This window comes from Sebastes umbrosus, chromosome 14, assembly GCF_015220745.1.
Source record: "Sebastes umbrosus isolate fSebUmb1 chromosome 14, fSebUmb1.pri, whole genome shotgun sequence".
In the NCBI taxonomy this organism is placed as follows: Eukaryota; Metazoa; Chordata; class Actinopteri; order Perciformes; family Sebastidae; genus Sebastes; species Sebastes umbrosus.
In genome coordinates, this window is record NC_051282.1 from 8,776,698 (window position 1) to 8,802,869 (window position 26,172).

General features: G+C 41.2%; 1 protein-coding gene across 1 annotated transcript in view; it reads left to right on the forward strand.

Moving 5' to 3' along the window:
- Positions 1 to 1,296: 1,296 nt before the first annotated feature.
- The window catches only part of arhgdig (Rho GDP dissociation inhibitor (GDI) gamma), a 31,657-nt gene continuing 6,781 nt past the window's right edge, over positions 1,297 to 26,172 (forward strand). The window contains exons 1-3 of the mRNA XM_037793633.1: positions 1,297 to 1,958; positions 16,102 to 16,275; positions 18,185 to 18,268. Coding sequence (XP_037649561.1) covers positions 1,886 to 1,958; positions 16,102 to 16,275; positions 18,185 to 18,268 — 331 coding nt within the window. The 5' untranslated portion in view covers positions 1,297 to 1,885. The remainder of the gene's footprint in view (positions 1,959 to 16,101; positions 16,276 to 18,184; positions 18,269 to 26,172) is intronic.

Sequence of the window (26,172 nt, forward strand, 5' to 3'; positions counted from 1 at the left end):
CTCCACATATGTGCACCACTTATATGATTTAGAAGCGTGGATGCAACGTTTTGTAGTATCATTTAGTTACTTTTTAGCAGCTTCAAAGCTTCAAAATTCATGAGTAGGATATTAACTGACGTATTTTATATCGTAGAACAAAGATCTCTTAAGCTTGTGTTAACTACAGACCTTATTTCAAGCATCTAACTAAAAACCCTTTGACTCTGAGACGAGGGAACCAGAAGTGCTAAAATGCTAACTCATTTCTGGGGTTTAGGACTCATTCCTGCACCACGCCTAAAAATGTCTTATTCAGTGTTCGGTTGTACTTAGCTCCGCCCTCTCGTGTCACTTCTGGTTGCAAAAAAACAAGATGGCGACAGCCAAAATGCCAAACTCGAGGCTTCAAAACGGCAGTCCACAAACCAATGGGTGACGTCACGGTGACGACGTCCGCTTCTTATATACAGTCTATGAAATCCCACTTAATTTAACAGCCTTTGACTAAATTCGGAAACGACTCCCACCAAACGGTACCCTCATTTCTGCATGTTTCTGTATTTATGTATGTGGGTGTAAAATAACAATCGTGCTAAGGTCTGCCAGAGTCTGAGAGAGGGAGGGACAGAGAAAGACAGAAGTTGTCTCACATAACATCCTACATGACAGCTGCACAACCTCTGAATGACAGATTAACAAGGCGTGTGTGCGTGTGTGTGTGTGTGTGTGTGTGTGTGTGTGTGTGTGTGAAAGGGAGTGTGTCTGATTGTCAAGTGGGAGAAACAGCTCCCTTTTGTATTCTACAGTACTACAGCCTAGGAGGGGAAGACAAAGAGGGGAAAAAAGACAAAATGATGAAGAAGAAGAAAAAGATTGAGTGTAAAAAAGATGAGAGCCATGATTGAAGCACACTGCTGACAGGGTGTGGTCACTAAAAGACAGAGGGAGATAAAGAAGAAGATGAAGGGCTGGGAGGAGGGGGGGGTGGGGGGGGGGGGGGGGGGGGGGGAATAAGATAAATAGAGACACGGAGAGAGATGGCGTGACACAGTGATGAATGTCTGGAGGGAGACAGACAGTGGACACCACATGAGGATTTGTATAAGTGATGAAAAATGAAGAGGAAAATAAAAGCATGAGAGAGTTGAGGGGGGGGGGGGGGGGTGCGTGAGAAGGAATGAGGAGGCAGGCGAGGAAGAGTGAATGAGGGAGGGGGGGTAAAGGATGAGCTCATTGCAGTCTCTGGGCTGATGACACGAGGAGGAGGAGGGAGGGATGCAGGGGGGAGGAGGGGAGGGTGGTGCTCGCTGCTCGCTGCTCGTCTGCGAATCGATAGCCAGCGTCTGAGTAACACACACACACACACACACACACACACACACACATGCTGCTGCAGACAGCTCTGCCGGCTGAACCAGCGCCTGCCTGCCACCGTTAGCTCCCAGCATCCTTCGCTGCTGCATGCAACAAAAAATATGTTTTAGCCTTTAGATTTGAGCTCTAGTTTACGAAAGAGAAGAAGTGTAGAAAGCCGGCTCACCCTCCCTCCATCCTCTCTCTCTCTGTCTCTCTCTAGCTCACACACATCCCCATCACATCCACACCCACACCCAAGGATACCCTCCCTGCCTCTCTGCCTCCGTCTCCGTCTCGCTCACGCTTTTCCTCTTCCCCTTCAACCCCTACAACTACATTTTTTTATATATTTCCTCCGGGGAGGAGATGCTCATCTGACCTCCCTCCTCCCTTTTTCTTCTTCCAAATCCAAGACTTTTGTGGATGGTCTCCTCCTTTAATCTGTCCCTGCTCTGCTACTTTGTTGCTACCTGTGGAGGTTTCCCCTGGTTTTCTGGTTATTCTCCTGCCAGCCGTCGCACAGAGCGCAGCCCCGTCGAGAGGCACCATGCTGGGATTGGACGTGTGTGAGTTTGGGGGTCAGGTGCTGGAGCTGCTGTGGTTAACTATGTGCTACAGAGGTGAGGCGATGGAGGAGTGTGTGTGTGTGTGTGTGTGTGTGTGTGGATGCTCTAGTGAATCAACTTCACTGATCCAAGTTATTATACTGTGCATGAATTATCTATTTTAATGGTGTTTGTTTTAAAGTATTCATAATAATATAGGAATACAATTTAAATCGTGGGAGTGTGTGTGTGTGTTTTTAAAGGATGTTCTTCTGTGTGTGTGCTCAAATCTGTCTGTGTGTGTGTGTGTGCCATATGTCTCTATCCTGGCGGGTGTGGACATTTTTATGTCTAACATGAAGCGCTGCCAAGACAAGCCAAAGGTGGCAGATCAATAGCTATTGATCACATCCTACGCTATCTCCTGTGTCTGTGTGTGTGTGTGTGCGTGTGTGTGTGTGTGTGTGTGTGTGCTGCCGGCTTTTGTAATTATGTTTCTGCTCACATACATGTGCACACACAAATATGCAAAAGGGTGTGTGTTCATGAGACATGTTGGCAGAGGGAGCAGCTGTATGTGATGACAGCGTATGCAGGAGTCAAATGATGTCTGCTGTTACTTCTAACGGTATTTTTTGGCTTTTATTTTTACAACAGTACTACATTTGCAAGGCAGCTCTCTCTCTCTTTCTCTCTGTGTGTGTGTGTGTGTGTGTGTGTGTGTGTGTGTGTGTGTGTGTTCACTACACTGCAGTAGTGCTGAGCAGTTACAGATGGTGGAGCAGTCCTGGGGTTTCCCCTCACACAGGTGTGTGTGTGTATATATAATAAGAGTGTATGTTTTGTGCAATAGAGAGAAAAAAGGCAAAGAGGGATGCAGAAAGAGAAAGTGAGTGAAGTCCTTTGAAAAGAGAGACAGAGAGAGGGAAAGCTACAGTGACAATTACAAGAGAAGAAACAGGAGAGAACAGGAGATCATCTTCAATCGAAGGTTTCGGTGGAAGTGGGAATGAAATGTGATTTAAGATTTAAGGCGGCCATGAACAATCCGTTCCAAACTCTGTGAATTTCAAACAGCGATTTGAATTGATCGCTTTGCTCCAGTCAGGATCCAAGGAGTCACCCACCGTAGATCTTCACGTCTGCCCATTTACTACTTAGTGTTTCAGTCCTGGATCCCTAAACTTCTACCATTATTCATTTCTTAAAACATCTCAGAGAGCCACTTTTAAAGCACTGAATCATTCATTAGGTGATCACTCTGAATATGTAATAATTATGGCCGTCAATCTTCAAGCTAGAGTGAAGATACTGATCATATGAAACTAGAAAACCTAAGGAATCCATTGGTAACCATGTCATACTAGCTTGTCGCAAAGGAGGCTAAATAATGCTCCCAACTTGGGCAAAATTTTGGCGAGGAAAAACTGTCATGGCTATTTTCAGAGGGGTCCCTTGACCTCTGACCTCAAGATGTGTGAATGAAAATGGGTTCTATGGGTACCCACGAGTCTCCCCTTTACAGACATGCCCACTTTATGATAATCACATGCAGTTTTGGGGCAAGTCATAGTCAAGTCAGCACACTGACACACTGACAGCTGTTGTTGCCTGTTGGGCTGCAGTTTGCCATGTTATGATTTGAACATATTTTTTATGCTAAATGCAGTACCTGTGAGGGTTTCTGGACAATATTTGTCATTGTTTTGTTTTGTTAATTGATTTCCAATAATATATATTTACATACATTTATATAAAGCAGCATATTTGTCCACTCCCATGTTGATAAGAGTACTAAATAGTTGACAAATCTCCCTTTCAGGTACATTTTGAAGAGATAAATAATGTGCAATTAATTTGAGATTAATCACGAATAACTATGGACAATCATACGATTAATCACGAATAAATATTTTAATCGATTGTCAGCCTTACTAATTATGTCTTTATTGCCAGAAACAAAAAACTGCAAACCGTACACGGGGGATTTAAGTGAATTTTGCCGCGTCTGTGCTGTTTTTGTGACTATGACACACTGAATCTTGTCAAAACCACTTGGCTGGGATTGAGTTTTGAAAAACGAGGAGGAGGAGGAGATTTTGATGGGAGCGTGGGAGGTGACTGAGTGGAAGATAAATGGCAAGAGTACAGGGAGCAAAATGACGAAGCGAGGAGGAGGAAGGAGGGATGAGAAACGTCGAGGTAACAAGGTTTTTGGAGAAGGTGAAAAGGAAAAAAAGAAGAAGCAATGAGGAGGGGGAAGTTATGAGGAGAGGAGGAGGAGGAGGAGGGAGATAAGTGGGAAGAGGAGGATGAAGATAGGTGGAAGGTGAGAAAGAGAGGAGGCAGGAGGAGAGGAGGAAGAGGGGGTAAACACAAAAGAAAGGAAACAAAGGGCGGTTGAGATCGACGTGTTCTGTCAGCAGCTGTTATCAGGAAAGAAACTGTGTGTGTGCGTGTGTGTGTGTGTGCGTGTGTGTGTGTGTGCGTGTCTGTGTGTGTGTGTGTGTGTGTGTGTGGTAGAGAGAAAGAGTGGGTGAGTGGGTGAGGCCCGTCGTGGCAGAACGCTCTTCATGAGCTGTCAATCAGGGAAAGACCGGCGCAGGCAGCGAGCAGCAAGCGTTCAAACGGGCTAATTGAAATCCCTTTCTCTCCTCCTTCTTTCTGTCTCTCTATCTGCATTTTCTCTCTAATCCTCCCTCACTTTTTTACCTCCTTCTTTCTCTCTTTTTTGTCTCCCTTTGTCTTCTTTCTCCCTCTATCTCCCGCTGTCAGATTAAATACACAACCTTCTCACTCTCTAATCCTCTCCTGCCTTGCCTCCTTTCCTTCCTTCCCTCCTTATTCCCTCTCTTCTCTCTCCTCACCTGCTCACTTCTTCTACCCACACACACGCTCACACATGCTGTAAGCTTGTAAGATGTGTTTAAGAAACTGTATCTACTCCTCACATCACCCCTCCGCCTTTTTTTTTTTTGTCCCAGCAGTGATAAATGAGGTTGTACGGGTGAGCAGACCCATACGAGACCAATCAAGTCAGTCAATTAGACAACCTGCTGCTGTCTCTACAAGGCTGACGGAGCAGCTGAGGACACATTACTGTGTGTGTGTGTGTGTGTGTGTGTGTGTGAGGAGGTTGATTAAAGGGGATGATGTACATTCATTTTGCTTTCTGTCTATAGAGAGCCAAAGTCATAAAGTCATGTCCGGGCTAGCCTGTTTCACTGCAACTAAGACAGATATGCATCCGCCACAGTAGTTGCCAATAGAAATTGAGTCTTTCGTGATTTAACAAAGTTAAACACTGATTTTTCTGTGAGCACAGAAAAAAACTACAGCCTCAAATGAAGATTTGAAAGGGCGGCAGTGCACTTACGTCATCGTAACTTGATGTCGTCCATACGTAAAAATTTGCTCTCTTCTAAAGTGATTTTTTTAGTTTTAATCTCTGCTGTCTAAAAACATCTCCAGCGTTCAGTCCTCTCTTATTACTGCTGTTATTGCAAACATGTCTTAGGACGCACCCATGGACTCGCCTCTTTTGTAAAGGTATAGGTCTTATGGGAAATGGTGTTTGATAAAGGCAGACAGAAATATGTTATAAACAATGCTAGTAGATAATCAAAAAATTACCATCCTTATCTAAACTTCGTACCAGAGACTAAAACCCTAAGTGTATTAAATTGAATAAGGGTGTGTTTTATTACATATGAATTCAACATTTCATAGTAAGATTGTGTATTTTTTTTCTTTTAAAAGTTACAGTAAAGAGACTCTTCATTAAAATTGGATAGAACACTTAAAGAGCTATGTCACACATTGGTCATTATGTCTTGGTGTCTCTATGGTGTTGAGTTAGTTTTTGTCATTTCTGTGTGATTATTTCAGTTTTAAAACTGCAAAAACACATTTAAATTTGAGGTTAATAACAGGCTGTTCTCTTGCAACGTGTGTAGTTTTACCTACAGAAAGTACTTCACTATATAAAGGATAATGTACAGCGAGCCGGTCATTGTTGTGAAATAAACCCCAACAGGGTGATGTGGCACCCTGATCCCAAGTGGAGGGGTGGACCCCGATAGGTCTTGCATCGCACTGAGGGGGTTTATTTCACAACAATGACCTGCTTGCTGTACATTATCCCGCTTATTACACGGCTAATTACTGAAGAAATCAATAATTTGACACAAAAATGGTCCTCCATAGTCCGACATCAGAACTGCGCCCATAGCAACGGACTGTTATACATAGCAACGGTCTGCTATAAAGAAATAACAAAGCGTAGAATGCCATGATTGACCAATCAGAATCAAGTATTCAACAAAACCATGTAATAAAACTATATAACCCACGTAATCAATTTGTATGTAATCCACGTAATCGTGAAATAGGAAGTATAAAGAGCGTGTGAAACCAGATGTAAACGTTGACGTAACTTCCGTATGCCACTTCTGGAGTTATTTTAACCCAAACCACGATCTTTTCCTAAACCTAACTAAGTAATGTTGCCTAAACCTAACCAAGTTGTTTCCTGTTTAGGCGGAGGTTTATTTTGAAAAAGACTGTATCCATGTAACGAGTGGAAATTAACACATGTTGCTCAGTGGGTCTGAGAAGTAAAGCCAATGCAGTAGTGCCTTAAACTTGCATTCTTTCTAATAGCCAGCAGGGGGCGACTCCACTGGTTGCAAAAAGAAGTCCGATTGTATAGAAGCCTATGAGAAAATGACCCTATTTCTTACTTGATTTATTACCTCAGTAAACATTGTAAACATGAGTTTATGGTGTCAATCACTAGTTTCAAGTCTTCTTCAATACAGCATGATGTTCATTTAGTAAATTATGGTCCCATTTAGAGTCAAATAGACCATTAAGCAGGGGATGCTTTAGGGCGTGGCTTCATTGGGATTGACAGGTCGCTACCACGGCGTTGTCCAGTCTGGGAGTTGACCGTATTTTCGTTTTGCAACTTCAACCCTTTCATAGTGTGTTTTCAGTTTATGAAAGCTAATTATAACCTTTTTTGTTGCCTAAAAATGTCTCCACTCTCTCGTGTCACTTCTCATTGCAAAATATCAACATGACAATGGCCAAATACCAAGATGGCGACGGCCAAAATGCCGAACTCTAGGCTTCAAATTGGCAGTCCACAAACCAATGGGTGACGTAACGGTGACTACGTCTACTTCTTATATACAGTCTTTGATGTTGCTGGACATTCATGGGAAAACGCACAAAATATGAGGAAGAACTATCCTCATTTTCTCATCAGCACTAAAATATCATATGAAACATTGTATGAGCACACGCTGAAAAGCTGCATCATACCGCAATCACAACTATTGACAACTGTAACATGACAAGCAAAGCATATTTAATAGCACCAGCAGGTCTGCAGTAACACAATATGCCACAGAAGCTGCAGTATCATGAGACATCCTCAGTGTGTTGATATCACCAATAACAGCAGCTGGTGTCATTTGTTTGTCATCTCAGCCTTTCATCAACAAGGAAACATGAGGGAAATGAGATTTCAACGATTTGCTGGTTAACATGATGAAGTGTTATGAGTGTCTCCGGTGTTGACGGGGTGTCTGCAGCCTTACATGGAAATCTTGCAGGTGACATATTGATTCCGGTCGTGTTGTGGCGGAAAAGGCCACGCGCTGACAGCGGCTCACGGCCTGCTGTAATGCTGTTATTTTGATCCTTCTTCCTTTACTGCCTTTTCCTTCATTGTAAAAGCTGCTATCGGCTGCGCAGACCTGAAAGATCCCTTTTTATTTTCAGCCGTGTGTGTTTGTATATGTGTGTGTTTCAGTGTCCCAGAGGTCTCGTTATAGTATTAGAACAGAGCAGTGACAGCGGGCCTCAAAGGACTATAAAAAACAGCATATCAACGCTTGGGGCACAGACACACACATGGCAGACACACACATAGTGAGAAAGCAGTGCTTTCCTGACACAGTGAACAGTTATCTGGGTTAAAGGAAGAGGAGGAAATTATTAAAACAGAGGAAGGCTGTTGAGGAAAAAGGAGAGCAGTTTAACTTTGAATACTTAAAGTCCCATTAATGCCCCATTTATGATACAGTATTTTAAAAACAAACATGTTTTTTTATTTTTATGCCGATTCCATTTACATCTTGTAGCCTCCATCGCGTAGATGCAGCCCGGACGCACGAAAAGGCGTGTGAATGGCACGATAATGTGCAAGGCAAAAGCGTGTAATCGCAACGCTGTTCTTGCTTTGGGCGTGTCATTTGTACGCCATGTCGTCTGTACTGACTGTAATGTAAATGTAATCTGTGTGAATATGCTACGCTCAGAGCTAGTGTAGAATAAAAAGTGAGAACGACTGCTTATGGCAGACGGGAGGGGAGTTGGATGGGTCAAACAAAAGCAGGACTTTCAACCAGGAGGCCGGTGTTTTGTTTTGTAAGTTTCGTTTGTGACGCGTTTTTTTGTGACGTTTGTGACGTGTTTTCCGTACTTATGTTACGTTGCTTCCATACATATTGTACTGAGTTTACGTACTTATTTTAAGGCCAACCATAACGTTTTTCCTAAACCTGAGTGATTGTGTTGCCCCCTGCTGGTACTGTACCTTCATACATGTGTGTAATAATCACGCCGTGGCAAAATGTGACACTGACAAACCTCTGGTGGAAAGGCAGGTCTATTACACGCTTTAGCGTGATATCGGGTTAGTAGATTAACACCAGAATTGCAGACACTTAAACAATTCACTAGAATGAGTAGGATTTGTCAGTTAAGGCTTGTAAATACAACATTCAAAGTTGGCCCCTGCTCAACAAGGGTTACGGTGCTCGCCAGCGGGTTAAAGCCAACCCCAGATTCACTCTCATTTTGAAACGAGCTTTGTCCGTCTGGTGTTTCGCCCCGCTATTTTTGAGCGTTTTTTCCCGTCGCTGTGTCCGCTATTTTTGTAGCTTCCTCTTGGATGTGTGCTGACGATCTGGCACGCGGTTGCTACGTTTTTATAGAGGTTGACGCCCAGAAACATCCCAAACACAGCAAACTAAGAAATACAGTCAGGGGGCAGCGTCTCTGCAGATACAACAACCTGATCTCATGGGAAGGGGTGTAAATAGCACAACATTTTACAGACATTCCGCGTTTCATGATAACGCATTTTAGACTTTTCGCGTGCCATTTACCGCCACGTCATTACTGTGAAACGGTTGTGGTTATGTTTAGGTAACAAAAGCACTTAGTTAGGTTTAGGATAAACATCATGGCTAGGCTTAACATAAATATGTAACCTAAGTAAAATCCATACGTAAACAACGTAACATAAGTACAGAAAAAACATCACAAACTTCACTAGCGTATTTCATAACTCAACAACACTTTGGGACACGAACACCGCTCTCCTGGTTGAAAGTCCCCGTTCTGCCCACCTTAGGCATTCTTTCTTACTTTTTATTCTATGTCACCAGCTCTGAGCGTAGCATATGCACGCAAATGCCTTTACATTGCAGTCAGTACAGACAACATGGCGTGAACGGTGTTGTTATTGCACGTGAAATGACTTACAAATTGCTGTGTCATTCATACGCCATTTGGTGAGTACCGGGCTGGATACAGACACCGCCACACACTCCTAGTGGGTCATAAGTGATGATTGAGAGGGATTATTTTGTGTCTATATATTGTTTTTTTTAGGAAAATCCTATTGTGCCTTTAAATGAATAGTTGGACATTTTGGGAATTACGCTTATTCGCTTTTTGGCTGAGAATTAGATGAGAAGATCGAGACCACTCTCATATCTGTCTGTTAAATATAAGGTTGCAGCCGGTTAGGTTTGGTTAGCTTAGCATAAAGACTGGAAACAAGGAAACAACTAGCCTGGCACTGTCTGAAGATGACAAAGTCTGCCCACCAGCTACAATAGATTTAGTCACAATCTGGATACAGACATTTGTGAAAGACTTGTGTCAACAAGGAACTAACAGAAGAACATGTTCAGTGTGTGTGTGTGTGTGTGTGTGTGTGTGTGTGTTTTTGAGGTCTCTTGTGAGCAGTCCTCTTCAAATCCTTCCTCCCCTGAAGCCACCGCTCCCCTGCCAAGACAGATTGCTGTGTTGGTTTTCACTAAACATGTTGGTTTAGCTGTAAATACCAGCAGATGAACACCGAGTCTGAGTCTTATGGTTCAACATGCTCTAGATTCTCTGTCTTAGTGGAAAAGCTGTAAAAACAAATTAGAGCTGTCAATCGATTAAAATATTTAATCGCGATGAATCCCACGATTGTCCATAGTTAATCGGGATTAATCGCAAATTAATTACACAGTATTTATCTGTTCAAAATGTACCTTAAAGGGAGATTTTTTAAGTATTTGATACTCTTATCAACATGGGAGTGGACAAATATGCTGCTTTATGCAAATGTATGTATATATTTATATTTGGAAATCAATTAAGAACACAAAACAATGACAAATATTGTTCAGAAACCCTCACAGGTACTGCATTTAGCATAAAAAAATCAATTGTCAAATCATAAAATGGCAAATTCAAGCCCAACAGGCAACAACAGCTGTCAGTGTGTCAGTGTGCTGACTTGACTATGACTTGCCCCAAAATGTATGTGATTATCATAAAGAGGGCATGTCTGTAAAGGGGAGACTCGTGGGTACCCATAGAACCCATTTTCATTCACATATCTTAAGGTCAGAGGTCAAGGGACCCCTTTGAAAATGGCCATGACAGTTTTTCCTCGACTCATACCTCTAGCTTTAAAATTGAGCCCGCTATAACCTACAAATCGCAAATTGCGTTAAAGAAATTAGTGGCGTTAAAACAAATTTGCATTAACGCTTTATTATCGCATTCACTTTGACAGACCTAAAAATATACATTTCTTCTGCAAATGCGGTTTTATTTGACGACAGGGTTTTAACTTAGCAGGTGATAGGCAAAGGTCTGAGGCGGTTCAAAATTGTGTGGAAAATATAGTGTTTTTCTTTTATAGAGACTACCTGAAGATAAATCATTTTTCATTCACTGAAGTAAAAACAATGAAGATAAATGAACCCCAAGTTATTTGACTATTAGGTTTTGGCTTTCACACGGCACCTAGAGGGGCCTACAAAAACCACATAAATAATAAAAGCTCACTCAGTGGAACAGTAATAGTCTTTTTTAGAGGTGACAAGTGACTTGTAAGTCTATTTGTTTCTCAGTATAGCATCCCTTTTTAGACACATCCCTTCTCACTTTTATTTTGTTTAAAATAAAATTAAAAAAGTTAACAAATAAATTCCTCACCATCCATTTTAAGTTTTTCTGTAACAGCACAAGAGTGCTGATTTACACCTGTAGCACATATTTTACAGCAGACACGTGTGTTATGATGCAGAAGATGTTTTCAGGAGCTGTTGGGGTAATGGGGCAGTCTTACGGCCATCAAAGAAAATCCACCAGTTAACATCATGTTACAGATGGGGGGGGCTGGAACATTTGGAAGACCAGCCACACATGTCCACACACACACACACACTGCTGGCTTTTATAGTGTTAGCTTGTTTCTAACACCAGATTCACACAATATGGAGGTGCATGTTTCTGCTTGATTCATTGATTCAGCTGCTTTTTCATTTTGGGCAGTTAGACCCAGCGCCCGATTTGCGCTGGCTCAATGCGAGTTGCTAAAGAAAAGAGTTGCTAAAAAAAGTACAAGTTGTTTTCTCGTTTCTGCCACTTTGGATTTAATCCAGTCAACTAACGTGAAAAACATACACACAGTAAACACATTATAGGCCGACGCCACACATGAAGATTATAGATAGCTGTGTTATTTTGACAGGCTCTGAGTTTCAGCAGTTTGGTTGAATTTTGCGTATTCTTGTCCTGCTGTTAGTTAGTAGTTGGCTTTTTCTAACACTTTTGTCGACTGTAAATGTAGATTGTATGGACCCAGTGGCGGAGGTGAAATGCTACCCCTTATTTATTTGGAGCATGTGGCTCAGGATTACACATTATACCTTTAAACAAAGGAGATTTGTTTTCTAAGGTTGACAGATTTCTACTACCACATACTAGCTTTAAAAGAAATCCATATTAAAATACTCTGTGAACCAAACCCTGCCTTTCAAAATAAATGCTAATTGACGGTTCCTGTGACAGGTCAGCAGTGTGGAGATCAAAGAGGAGCTCTCAGATGTCAGAGAGGAAACTGGCTTTAATAGCGGTTCAGAAACACATTTTACGCTGCAGTGTGTGCACATATGGGGATGGGCTGCAGAGTTTGATATGTAAATAAAGCTGGCTGAATCATTTATGAAGTCATGTACCATCCATATCTGACATACTATAGAGTTTAATGTGTTTGTGTGTGTAGAAGGGAGAGGGGAAAAAATCAGCACTAGATCTTTATGTTAATATTTCAAACCAGATGTTTTTCACCTCACCATTATACTTCCTCATGTTTTCAGCGCCTTTCATAAATGAACTGGATCCAACACCACCTGAAATCTTTAAAAAAAACAGTTGTCTTTAATAGTATAGAATAGTATGATTCAAACCGGATGGCTAATTTATGGATTTTCACGTATGAATATTTAATATCAGAATCAAGGATTTTAAAGAACATTTTGAAGGTCTCGTTTTCAAAGACAGCACAGTGGATGTGAAAGAAACTTCTGTTCATCTGCTGAACACCTAATCCTTTTACATTAAGGATAAAAAATGTGTGTAAACATACACATATTTAAATGTGTAAATTGCACTTTTAAATAGATTTAAAGGTGGGGGGGGGCTCAACAAAATATTATCACTTATCAACCAACTGAAGCCTCTCCTGTTTGCCAAGCGTGCAGAAGAACTACAGTGGTCGACAGGAAAACGTGAATGACCCTATCTAGAGCCATTTGTTGTAAAAGTAGAGTGCTTAGAGTGTGTGTGTATGTGGGAAGTGAGTGATGAAGAGAGAGAGAGAGAGAGAAAACGGCGGCGATGGGAGCAAGTAATGTCATCGACTGCGGCCCAAGAATAAGCCGTTTATATCTACATAGTGGGCGGGTCCTCTTCATGTTAACTTTTTAAGTTAACAGTGTTTGGTTTGTCCGTTCTGGGCTACTGTAGCAACATGGCGGTGCAACATGGCCGACTCCGTGAAGAGGACCCGCTCCCTATGTAGATATAAACGGCTCATTCTAAGGTAACGAAAACACAACAACTCTTGTTATCAGGTGATTATACACTATAGAAAACATACTTATTAATATAACATTGCATCTCTGCCAATACATCCCACTAGTTGTTACACACTGGTCCTTTAAAGTGATGACAACATATTGCAGATGCCAAAATCATCCATGTGTTGACCCCAGAAAATCATTGTCTGTAGTGCTCCATGCTAACAATTTACCACACACTGTGTTAAGTGATTGTGGACTAGCCTTATCGCAAAAATGAGAAAAATGTATTGTAGCAAAAAAGCCTATTTTATTATATATTTATTTATTATATTATTAAAATGCACTGTGGCTAAATATTGATTTAAGAAAAACAACAACCAAGAGATAATACCCATTAAGAAAGAAACCATCCCGTTAAATATATAGATTTATGGAAATGTACTATAAACACTGATACACCATAGATCTCTCTTGCTACAAGTAAAAAATAAAAGCTCCACCTTGTATATTCAGTCATATAAAACAGATCCACAGCAAAGGTGATGTCACCGCAAGGGGAGTTGAAAAGGTTGCCATGGTGACGGGCGAAGGCAGTCATGTTTGGCCCTGACTGGGTGGGGTGCTGCTTCGAACACAGAGGAGTGCATCTGTGTGTGTGTGTGTGTGTGTGTGTGTGTTGACAATTGTGTCGGGTCATCATGTCCCTGTTTAACACATTTGATTTCCACTAATGTTTACAGAGTCTGTAACTCTGTTTGACTGCATTTACATGCCGTTTGGTGGGTATGTTTGTGACTAAGGTGTGTGTGTGTATACTCTCGGTGCCATCCAATTACCTGCACACACAGCTCTGAGCTGATGTACACTGAGCCGTCTCATTATGAACAGTAAAAACAGAACCAGAGGCTATTACACGAGGCTGTTACAGCACAGTAAATACACGTCCACAGCACCGCTTGTGTCTGCGTGTCTCGTTCTCCAGATAATTGGAGTCTAGAGGTATGCATTGTACATTTGTGTAGGAGACCATGTAATGTTTTATAAATGATCTGTCGCTGTGTGTGTGTGTGTTGTTAGTTGATGAGAGAAGGAAGAACACTAAATAGGTAATTTATCAGTTTATTCCCCAACCTCCATTACGGCTGTTGAAAAAATGACTTGTGCGAGCGCTTTCTTATCTCCGCCCTTGAATGTTTGGACCTGTTTTTCTTTTTTAGAAAGACACAGAATCTTGAGGAATCTTGAGTTTATTCATTATTGAAAAAATTTAGAAGGAATTAACATAATGTCCGGTCATATTGTGGTCAAAGTTACATTATTGCTAATGCTAAGCTTGTAATCATAGACTTAGAAGTGGACGTAGTCACTGTGACATCACCCATTGGTTTGTGGACTGCCCTTTTGAAACCTCGAGCTAAGTACAACCAAACACTAAATAAGACATTTTTCTGGTGAACAAAAAGGTTATAATTAACTGTCATGAATTAAAAACACACTGTGAAAGGGTTAAAGTTGTAAGACGAAAACATGGACAACTCCCACAAGGTAGCCACGCCCTAAAGCATCCCCTGCTTTATGCTCTATTTGACTCTAAATGAGACCATAATTTACTAAATGAACATCGTGCTGTAGTGAAGAAGACTTGAAACTAGTGACTGAGACCATAAAGTCATGTTTACAATGTTTACTGAGGTAATAAATCAAGTGAGAAGTAGGCTCATTTTCTCATAGACTTCTATACAATCAGACTTCTTTTTGCAACCTGTGGAGTCGCCCCCTGCTGGCTGTTAGAAAGAATGCAAATTTAAGGCACTTCAGCATTGGCTTCACTTCTGAGACTCGGAGGTAGCCCACTGGTTGTAATGCAGCCATGAAGTGCCCACTCTGATGGATTATCTAGTATGTAAAGCAAATTTTAGTGAGGACTCTGGGGAATGATAAAAGGTTGTCAACATCTTGGTAAATAAGAGCCTGCTGTGTTGTACGATCTCTTTCTGGTATAAATGTCTCACCTATATTTGTGATACAGGTTCAAATACTGTTCTGTAAACAGAAATGCTTTACTGCTGTCAACTGTGGTTTTGTCCGGCCACATCCTTCCAGTTAGTGTAACTTTTCCAGTCTGCAAGTATTTACGCTCTGGAGGTGGTATACTGATAAGGTGGAGATGCTAAAATTAAATTTCAGCTTGCAGAACACATTATCGAATGTCTGTAAAATTCAATATTGAATCAAAATCCCTGATGAAATCAAACCCCGGATGGCTAGAGCTGGCCTACCTGGAGTAATATGCGTCTTATCCCAGACAGTAAAGCAATCTTGCCTGTGCCTGTGCAGTTTTCAGTCACTGAAATATAACAGAAATATTGACTGCAGATGAGCTCTGCTGAAAATGTTATTTGCCTTTCCCTTCTTTGCACTTTCCGAGGGACCGTCAGAGAGGTCAGCTTTTATTATTTTGTTTTTTTTTGTTAGTGTAATAGTCATAGGCACTTCATCTTCTCTTAATATTTTGTGAGACAGGGAGGAAACTGTTTTAAACTGACATGACTTTATAACCATGTAAAACAAAGAAATTTAAATTAAATAACCCCAACATTATACAGAACTATAGAGCATGTTTTATCAAACAGAAGTTGGAGCAAATTAATAGTGTCATTGTACCTACAATGACACTATTAATTTAACATATTATTCTTACAACAGCTTCCTCTCAGTTTATATTCCCAATGAACCTGTCCGCGTATCACACTTTAATTTCCGGAGCAGAACTCGGAACTATTTAACTTAGGAACTTCAAACTTGGTATGATGGTTGACGGTGTGGTCTAGTTGTGCCTTTTGTGGGTTTGAAGTCCAGGATGCACACATTTTTTAAAATTTTGGCCATCCTGGGCTTGAGGAAGGTGAGCTAATAACAAGCTAGATTGTGCTCAATAGACTGATTCCATTAATGAACTGAGCTCATCTGTATAGGCGTGTGGGGGATACGTCTACCTGCAGTCACTTCAACAGTATCCATTTAATGGTCTTCTCTCTTCTTTCTTGAAGGTCTACTGTCTGACAAGAAGAATTTGTGTATTGCGGAGGAAGAAGACGACAGAAACCTAAACTACATTGCTCCGGCCCAGAGGAGTTTGGAGGAGATTCATCGACTGGACCAAGAGGACGAGAGTCTGGTCAAGTACAAGCAGACCCTGCTGGGAACGGCAGCAATGACGGCAGGTGTGTGTGTGTGTGTTTGTGTGTGTGTGTGTTTGTTGTTTACATGAGGTGATAGAGGAGCTGGTGATTCACCCTAGTGTTACTGCAGCTTTAATAATACCATTCACTCAATATAACGACTTGGTGCATAGTTCCTCGCAGTCATCAACTTCTGATCAAACACACACACACACACACACACACACACACACATACACACACTGGAACAGACCTGCTTGCCTCAGCATCTCTAATCCAGCAGCCGGGCCATAACAGCTGATATCAGTAGAATAGCTCTGACTCCCCCACTGCTGTAACTCAACACCGCCTCATCTTCATCTGGTAACATTGAATACGGTGGGAAAGGCTGTAATGAGAGAAAGGAAAAGCATAGCGGAGTGGAGAGGGGAGGAGAGGAATTTATTGTGAGTCTTTTATCTTTTAATCTGTCCATGCTGAATCCTGATGGTCCACAATACTGGTATTGGACGGTTACTTTCTTTTACAATGGCTGAAATGGTTATGGACTGTGCTATTTTAACAATTTCAGCACTAATATCATTAATATTTTTTATTTTAGTGACGTGGCTAAATTGTCAGTCAGGCCCTGTTCAGACCTGGTATTAACATGCGTCCTCAGTGATCGGATCACAAATGGACAGCTCTGAGTACAGGTGAGAACGCACTCAAGACGCATTGAGGACACATTGAGATCCGATCGGGCGGTCTGGGCCACATATGACCACATTATTTTAGTAGTGTGTAGTGAATGTGTCCTGGGCCACATTAAGGACCGCCTACTCAACTGAGGTCCTTCTGGGATCCGCAGATCTCTTCGCTCCTCATGTGACTAGACAGACAGACGTGAGCACTTGTCTTCCTCGCAGCATGGAAACGGCCTCTGTGCTCTACTGTATTCTGTCGGTACAACTGTATTTTATTAAAATATATCTTATCTATAGGCTACATATCTACAGACTATCAGATTAGGCATGCAAAGTACATTATTATCACAATGTCGGAGTGTGTTGGGGTTTTTGTTCCGCTACTTTGCGCGGAGCTGACACCCGCCCGCTCGCTCTCTCTCTCATCCTCGGCTCTCTGAAGCTCTGTACCCTGCTGTTGCCTAGCAAAGGCGGCAGTGCCAGCAGTATGGAGGTCCCTGGGGATCGCCGGTGCAAAAATCTTTTATTTTGATGTTGATAAATTCAAAAATATGTAGGATATTACTACTGATATTCCTGTAATATTACATAACAACGTCTGCTGTATTAGTCGTGTGTTTACAATGTGTTTATTTGCATATAGAGCGGGGGGAAGTGAGATCCAATCACGTGGTCACTTAAGACGCATCTGGAGACACATTCTAATGCCAGGTGTGAACAGACGTACTTAAAGCTGTCCACTTTTGATCCGATCACTGAGGACACGTGGTAATATCAGGTCAGAACAGGGCCTTAGTCCACCACTCGGATCCAGACTGAAATACCTCAACAACTAGATGGATTGCTGTGAGATTTTGTGCAGATGTTCAAGGTTCCCAGGGGATGAATCCTAACGACTCTGCTGATCTCCTGACTTTTTTTGTAGCACCACCATGCAATTGACATTTGTGGTTTTGAGTGACATTTGTTTTTTTCCAATAGCTACTTTCATTTTTGCAAAACTAACATCACATTATTGACATTACCATCCGCCTCAATTGCAGTTAGCCTTTAGTGCTAAGTATCAAATGTTAGTATGAAAATGTACTGAACTGTGTAACTGAAGAAATAGTACCAGGAAGTAACCTCCCATAAAACCACAACATTTACATTTCTGTTTGTGTATGGATTAAATAGGCAATATATATGATGTTGTACAAAGATGTACGACAATGAAAACAAATATCTATGAATACTTTTAAAACCAGACTGTTTTTCCTCACCAGACCCCAATGTGGCTAATGTCCAGGTGACCAGACTGACCCTGCTGTTGGACGATGCTCGTGAACCAATCACCCTGGACCTGACAGGTACGCAATGCTTCCCTTCCATCACTCTTCTGTTTATTCTTTCTCTATCCAGCTTTACATTTCTCCCTAAACCCTGGCTAGTTGTGGATGTGGTGGTATGGTGCTTCTATACCCTCGCACCCAATATGGTGACACAAGTCAATGATATTCCCCCGGAGCGAGCCGTCTCACCCCATGTGCTGCCTTTTATGTGCAGAAAGACTGCAGTGGGTGTGTCCACGCTTGAGAGAGGAGAGACAGCTAAATGTTTGCTTAGTGGGCAGTATTGACATCTTCCCCTGGGTGTAGGCGAAAGCGACATTCAGGGAAGGGGAGTGAGGTGTCTGTAGCTCGTGTGTGTGTGTGTGTGTGTGTTTGTCTGCGGTCCATGGTAATCAGGTGGCTGCAAAGAGATTATGTCACTCCCTACAGGGGATAAAGTTGAGGAAAGGATCGATCTGTGTTTGTGTGTTGACTTGTGTGGCGGGGTGTGTCAACAGTTGTGCGTGTTCGTCTGTGTTTGTGGATTTCCTAATTGCATGATTTTTCCTTGTCTGAGGATTTCCCTACCTATATCACATACACAATAACACACACATGCACATTCTCACACACACACAAAAAGACACAATCACAGGCTGCTAATAGGGAAAGGTCACCTGGTTGCTAGGCGATACTCACTCTGTACTAAGCCGTTCCGTCTGATTCGAACACAGAGAGAGTATCTCGCAGCCTTTAATGTGCATGTTTCACTGTGTAATGGAAGATCTGCTGAATAGCACGAAATGGAAAAAGCAGGCTGTGCCTCCACACCAGACAGATCTAATGCTCTCAGATCTGATCGCAATCATAGATGATGGAGGAAGTGAAAGGTGGAGGGAAAATCGATTAAGTAATCTCGACTTGGACTTGGGCAAAACACATTTTTAACAGAAAGACTGGGGGCTGGGCAATATGACGGTATATATCGTCAAAACAATAGAAAAATGTCTATCGGGAGTATTTTTTCGATATTGTTTCTATCGCGATATACAGTAGGCTTGGTCTATATTCTTTTTTCTCTATAATTTCACTTGCAACTGTTGTTGAATTTTGCACTCAAGGTCTTAAAATGAGGAAATACTCTAGAGTACTTTTCATTTGTCAAGTATTTAATTCACACAGTATACAAAAACAGGTCTTACCATGTGGTTATTTCATTTATACAAGTTATAGTTTGTCTTCTGTAGCTCTGGAGGAGCTTTGCCCACCCCGATGATGTCATAGTGATGTCATCAGCGTTATCGACTGGGTCTTGAGATTTTAAATTTTTAATAGGGAGCTTGCATTACAAACTGCATGTGGTGATGTTTACCAGGCAGTGAGGGTCTAATGAAACGCTATCCAGGTGCATTATGGGAAATGTAGGATGCAGTGTTTTTGAATATGATAGGGAAAACACATAAAGTTTGTTGACAATTAACTTTTTGTAGATACATTTAATATGAGCGTTTTGCTTTGGTGGCATTAAACAGATCACAAATACATTCAATATAAATGTTTCCTTTTTATGTTGATGAGAAACATAATCAGAGTGACATTTCAAACATATTTGCTATTGCAAAATAGTGGGTATAAGGGTAATTTTTTGTGGGAGATTTAGAAATATCAATGCCAATATATTCATGGCATGTGAACATTCATGACAATCTTGCCAGTCTTTCTCTAGACAAAGAGACCTTATAACCAGCCGGCTGACATCACCATCTTTAGGCCTCCAAGTGTGCTTTTTTTTCTTCTCAATGGGCAGAAATCATTTAACTGAATTCAATTACAGTATGACTTCATTTGTTTATGACGATTCTACAGAGGAACTGTAAAACAGTTAATGTGGGGCTTGTTTTGCCAAATTTGCAGCATGAGATCATTTCCTCTTGCATTGTTTTCTGATGTTTTACTTATAAAATAAACAGAATACTTGCAACCCGTGCAACAAGCAGACAAAAAACCTCAAGTCCATTACAGGAAATGCTCTTCAGAGGCAGTGTGTTGTTTATCTAGTGCACCTGGAAAATCTTGTGTTCATTCAATTGTTGAAAAAAAACTGACCTAGTCTTTCTCATATTTTCCCGGAAGCCGTTCAAATGAAGATTGGGTTCAATTTAGATGAATGTGTTTGTTTGCGTTGTAGAGCTAAAGGGGAAAAAGAGAAATTGCTGAATGCTGTGTGAGACAAAAGCATCGTTCATCATTAATCTATAGAGTAAGCAGCAGGGTAATAATCTGCTCCTGCTGGTGGATCATGTTGCAGTTAGATAGCCGAGCCGGCACCAGGCTGGATGTGAAATGGACTTTCCATCGGAGGCTGAAAGCATTAGAGACCTCATTATACACTATAGGCTGTTACCAATGCAGCATGGAGCCCTAAGTGATGACGAGCATACTCTGCATGTGTGTTAATGATAGAGATAGAGAGAAAGAGGGGTGGCAAAACAGGGGGGGAGATACATTGCACTATAGTAGAGGTGATTGCTCTACACTTTGAAAGTGGAAGTGTGGAAGAGAAAAGAGATTCTTGCTCTTACTGCACGCTGGACCGGTTGTTCCATCAGAGACCTTTAACTTCTGCAAAGTTGTTTGGGTCCCTGTCAACTTCTCAAGTGTTCCCTTGTGCACTCAGAAGGAGTGTCTGAAGTCTCTGAAAGTCTCTGAAGTCTGAAAACATTCAACATCTCTGACATGGGGGCCAGTTACAGGTTATAATATATAATGTACTGTATGTCTGCTGAAGCATTTACAACTATTTTTACTTAATTAGGTTACAGTAAAACAGTCATTCAAGACTGAGATTCTGTTCATGCTGTAATACTGTAATAAGAATCTATCCCAAAATATTAACTATAATATGGTTAATTATTTCTTGGGTTATTTTTGTAGTTTTGTTCATCATTGCTGAGATCTGGGAATGCAGTGACATTGCTAAGAAGACCAACCTAAAGCTGGGCATACGCTGTAAGATTTTAACCTGTTTCTGGCCCGAATTCTGAGCAACACGACTCATTTTAGAGTCGGAACGAATTTCAACTTCATTGTACGTCGTTTGCCGTGCAGTGTATAGGGGCCGATTAACTCCTCCCAAACGACCGTAGGACAGCCGGATGAATTTCTGACCTGTCAGAAATTTGGGTCGGCCATCCACAGGCTCTCGCACAGTTGAAGCAGAACCACGAGCTGATTCCAATAATCCGATATCAATGTACAATAGATATAGTAAAACATAGCTACCTTACCTCCAATCCTCTCTGACATTCACATCTTCCTCGCCACCTGCGAGTCCACATACGCTGGCGTCTCTTTTTTTTAGACGTTTCAGCGCACAGGATGGCGCTGATGATCGAGGCGGTACGTTTCTGCCATGTTAGCATTGTGACCCGTACAGGCCTCTGCTAGAAAAAAGACTTTACCTTCCTCTGAGCTTTTAAACGAATCTTTGTTGACAACTGTCAACAGCCCAAAACGCTCCACAGCGGCCAACGGGCCGTGTTTTTTTTCTTTTTTCTATTTAACACGTACAGTGTGAGCTCTCAGGTCGTGGCTGACGATCGGACCGTACAGTGTGAGCACATACATTTTGACCTTTGGCTTTACATTGCAAACAATCTACTCGTACAGAAGGAGTAGGAATTGCACAACAACATTTCTAAAATCGTACAGTGTATGCCCAGCTTAAGACACACATTATAATCCATCACAGACCTACTATACTGGAGGTCTTACTACTGACATTATAAGAGAGCACTTACTTCCTGTTTTAGTGGTTTAGATAATCTTTCTAAACTGTTGGCTTGTCTGGAACCTGTCCGATCGTCTGACTGCTCATATTTTTCTTGCCTCAGCTCATTGCCTCGTGACACTTCCTCTTTCTCGTTCTGAATTCATCACTTCATTTTTGCTTTAGATATCATCCAGTATATCGCTACCTTTTTATCAGCACTGCTACAAGACAACGACTTTACTTTTAGATTCATTCTTGCTCTCAAGAAATTGCAGTTTCTTTGTCGTTTCAGTTGTTGCCTGTGATTAGATCAACGGTCTGAACATTGATGCATTGAAACATGAAAACCACTTTTTTTTCCAGGCTGAGCTGGCAGCAAAGCTTAATGTGTCTCTGTGCCTCGGTGGATACAGCAATACAACAGCCAGAGATAAAGATTAGTTGCCCAATGGAGGCACCTATGCAAAAGAACATAGCATAATAATGTGACCTAGTTTGGCTTAAAGTGTACGTTAAACGTCAAATACATTTAAATGTACCACATCATGTCTTGAGTCTGAGCTGATAACATACTACACAACCATTATGCTCATGCTATAAGGTTTAACACAACACTTTGGTCCATGATATATGGTGTGTCACATACAGTGTATTGCAATATCCTTGACTATGACATTTCAGTGCTTTAGTGCCCTAAATGTAAGCACTGGCTTTGTTAAACTTTCATGTTCCCAGGGTTCAGGGTGGTTTTGCTGAGCACGCATGCCTCTACACATTTACTACACACACACACACACACACACACCAAGCAAGCGGCCTCTTTATGCCAGCCACTAATCTTTACCCCACACTTATTATGTGCTGTGGGTCTAGCATTATGTCTCTAATGTGTGAGCAATTTAAGGGTATTTTGTTTGTGAAATACATATAATAATGGGAGGAAAGTTCTTGAACAGAAAACAGTAATTAAAAGATGAAGTACTCATTATGCAGAATGGTCCTTAGAGTGTTAAATTATTACATGTTTTACAATACTGGATTATTACTACTGATGCAGCATAGCATGCTAAACGAAGATGGTAAACATTATATCATAGAATCTATATAAGAAGTGGATGTTTTGAAACCTCGGCATTTTGGCCATCACCATGTTGTTTTTTTTGCAACCTGAAGTGACACGAGAGGATGGAGCTAAGCACAACCAAACACTGAATAAGACATCTTTATGGTGACCAAAAAGGTTATAATTAACTTTCTTGAACTGAAAACACACTGTGAAAGGGTTAAAGTTCTAAGACGAAAACACGGTCAACTCCCAGACCAGACAACGCCGTGGTAGCGACCTGTCAATCACGAGGTAGCCCCGCCCTAAAGCATACCCTGCTTTATGGTCTATTTGACTCTAAATGGGACCATAATTTACTAAATGAACATCATGATGTATTGAAGAAGATTTGAAACTAGTGATTGAGAACATAAATTCATGTTTACAATGTTTACTGAGGTAATAAATCAAGTAAGAAGTAGGCTCATTTTCTCATAGACATCTATACAATCAGACTTCTTTTTGCAACCAGAGGAGTCGCCCCCTGCTGGCTGTTAGAAAGAACGCAAGTTTAAGGCACTTCAGCATTGGCTTCACTTTTCAGAACCAGAGGTAGCCGCCTGCATTACACCTGCTGAACATCAGCATTTAGCTCAAAGCGCACCTGTACAGCCTCACAGTGTTGCTCGCTGGTCAAGGTGGAGCTATTATTACTGTAACTACTTTATATACTGTTGGGTAGTTTAATCTACAAAGAATGCATCATATTTTATAAGTGGATAATGTATTTTGAATTAAGATTTAATTCTGAATCAGCAGCTTAAAAACATTTTTTTTATATATATATAACAACAAAATTAATAACTCAAATATTTGTATATTTTTTTGGCATGTATAATTAAATGGGTCACAAAGTAAAGCATGCTGCAAGGGGCATTTTTCTAGTTCATTTATTCCCTTATATTTGGGGATTTTCTTGCATTAGCATATATATATTATATACATAATATTTGCCTAGTGTGAGCTTCTTCAGCTTTATGTTCAGATTGTGGATTCGCCTGCGCATGTGCATCCTTGCGTGCATACTTGCATGAGTACATACCATGTGTGTGTGTGTGTGTGTGGGTGGGTGAGGAGAACAGGTAGACAGCTCTCCACACTGACCTATTTTCTCAGTCAGACGCTCCCGGGGGAGGCCAGCATCCTTTCTCTTTCCTCTGTCTCCTGAGACGAGAGGAAGAAGAGGAGAGAGGAGAAGGGAGAGAGGAGATTTGCATACCACCGTTCATAGAGGGAGATGGACTGAATGAAATGAGACAGCGATGGAGCAGTGAAAAACCTTCAAAATGTCAGCCACTGAGGAACAGATTTATTAGCTCGGTGACACACATTTTCGTTTTGATCTAATGGGGAGGTAAAAGTATTTATTGTGGTGGTATAAAGCTCTCAAACCACAGGGGGACATGTCGATTCTGAACTGAAGTGAAAGCAGTGAGATAGTGATTTTCATCAGTGAGAGCAATATGTCGAATCTTGGAGGCTTTTTACTTAAAGTGCCTAAATGTGCCACAAATGCATATATATTTAATATGGGTGACACCAGTGGGAATCAACCCTCTAACCACAAACAGTGCACTTCTGAGGGAAGCGATGTGCTATATGTTCTGTTTATGTGCGTTATCTGTAGGTCACTTCCTTTCTTTGCCTGTCTGCCTTCTGCCTCCCTTCCTCGACACGTCACTGCTGCTGTCTGTTTTTATTCATCCCATTCCTCTATCTCTCCTTCATCTCCTCTCCTCCTTCCTCTGTCTCTCTCTGTCCATTAGGAGGCACTCAGGACTGATGGTTGGGTTTAAATTGAGATATAAAGTGATTAGGCGGTGGATGCATTTCTGATTGCTATGTGCTTTTACAATGGTCCAGGATGCTTCCCACTCCTTCAATATGAACCCAGTCAACCCAACGGCAAGACACTTGTATTGTTACAAAGAAGCCATTCCAGTTTAACCAGTGACTCTAAATAACGAGTTGTACTGGGGTACGAATGCAAAAGGCGCCTATATCTTTTAAGTATGTCTTTAATTCCTCTTATTTAGCTGAACACCTGAGAGGGGAACGCTCCAAATCCCCTGAACTAAGTGTATATTTGAATGATTTAATTATGAAGTGAGCCACATTTATCATATTGTACACCACAAAGCAAACCTGTTAGTGCATTTCCAGCTGCTATTTTATCGAACTTAACTAAGAGTTACTAACAGCTTCCAAGAATAACAAACTTTCATGCTATATTCTGTATTTTAAGTTAGAGATGTTTCGATACCTTTTTTTCCTTCCTGATACCGATTCCGATACCTGAACTTGCGGTATCGGACGATACCGAGTACCGATCTGATACCAGCGTGATACAAAATATAGTTGTTATTATTATTATTATTAAACAGCTGTTTACTACTGACCATGTATGGATATGATATGATTACTATGTTTGTTTGGCCTGGCTCAGGTTAAACCCTTTGTAATACATGAATACATACAGAGAATGAATGCAATAGAACTTTCTTTTATTATTCAGTTTTACTTGTTGGATTTTCCACTGTGAAATACTGACATTTTCCTCACTCCGACTCACACCGCACTGTTGTTGTTTGCTATGGTTATGTGACAAACTACCTGCAATCACTTCTTCTTCGCTGGTCTTAAACAGTAGTTGCCAGTAGCAGCCATGATACATCCAGGGCAACAGCTCCGTGAAGGCTACTGTTTTGGAGCGGCGAAGAAGAACTGATTAGCGGTTAAACAAGTTGATTTTTTTCTGGGTTCATATATTATGGTAATGTATCGGTGCGTAGACTGGCGGACTCGCCAATACCGAATTTTGGGCACTATCGGACACATTTCTGATACCTTTTTTGTACATGTATTTTGTTTTTGTGTCTTTTGGCCATTCACGGTTCTTTTTTCTCTTATCTGTTCTGTTTTATATGTATTCAAAATCTTAATTGATGCTCACTTGTCATCTATTTGCTTGGAAATTCAATAAATAAAGGAAAGAAATAAACAAGAAAGAAAGAAGAAGTACTAACTGATAAAAGCTATTAAAGACTGTTTTTCTTTTTTTTCAAA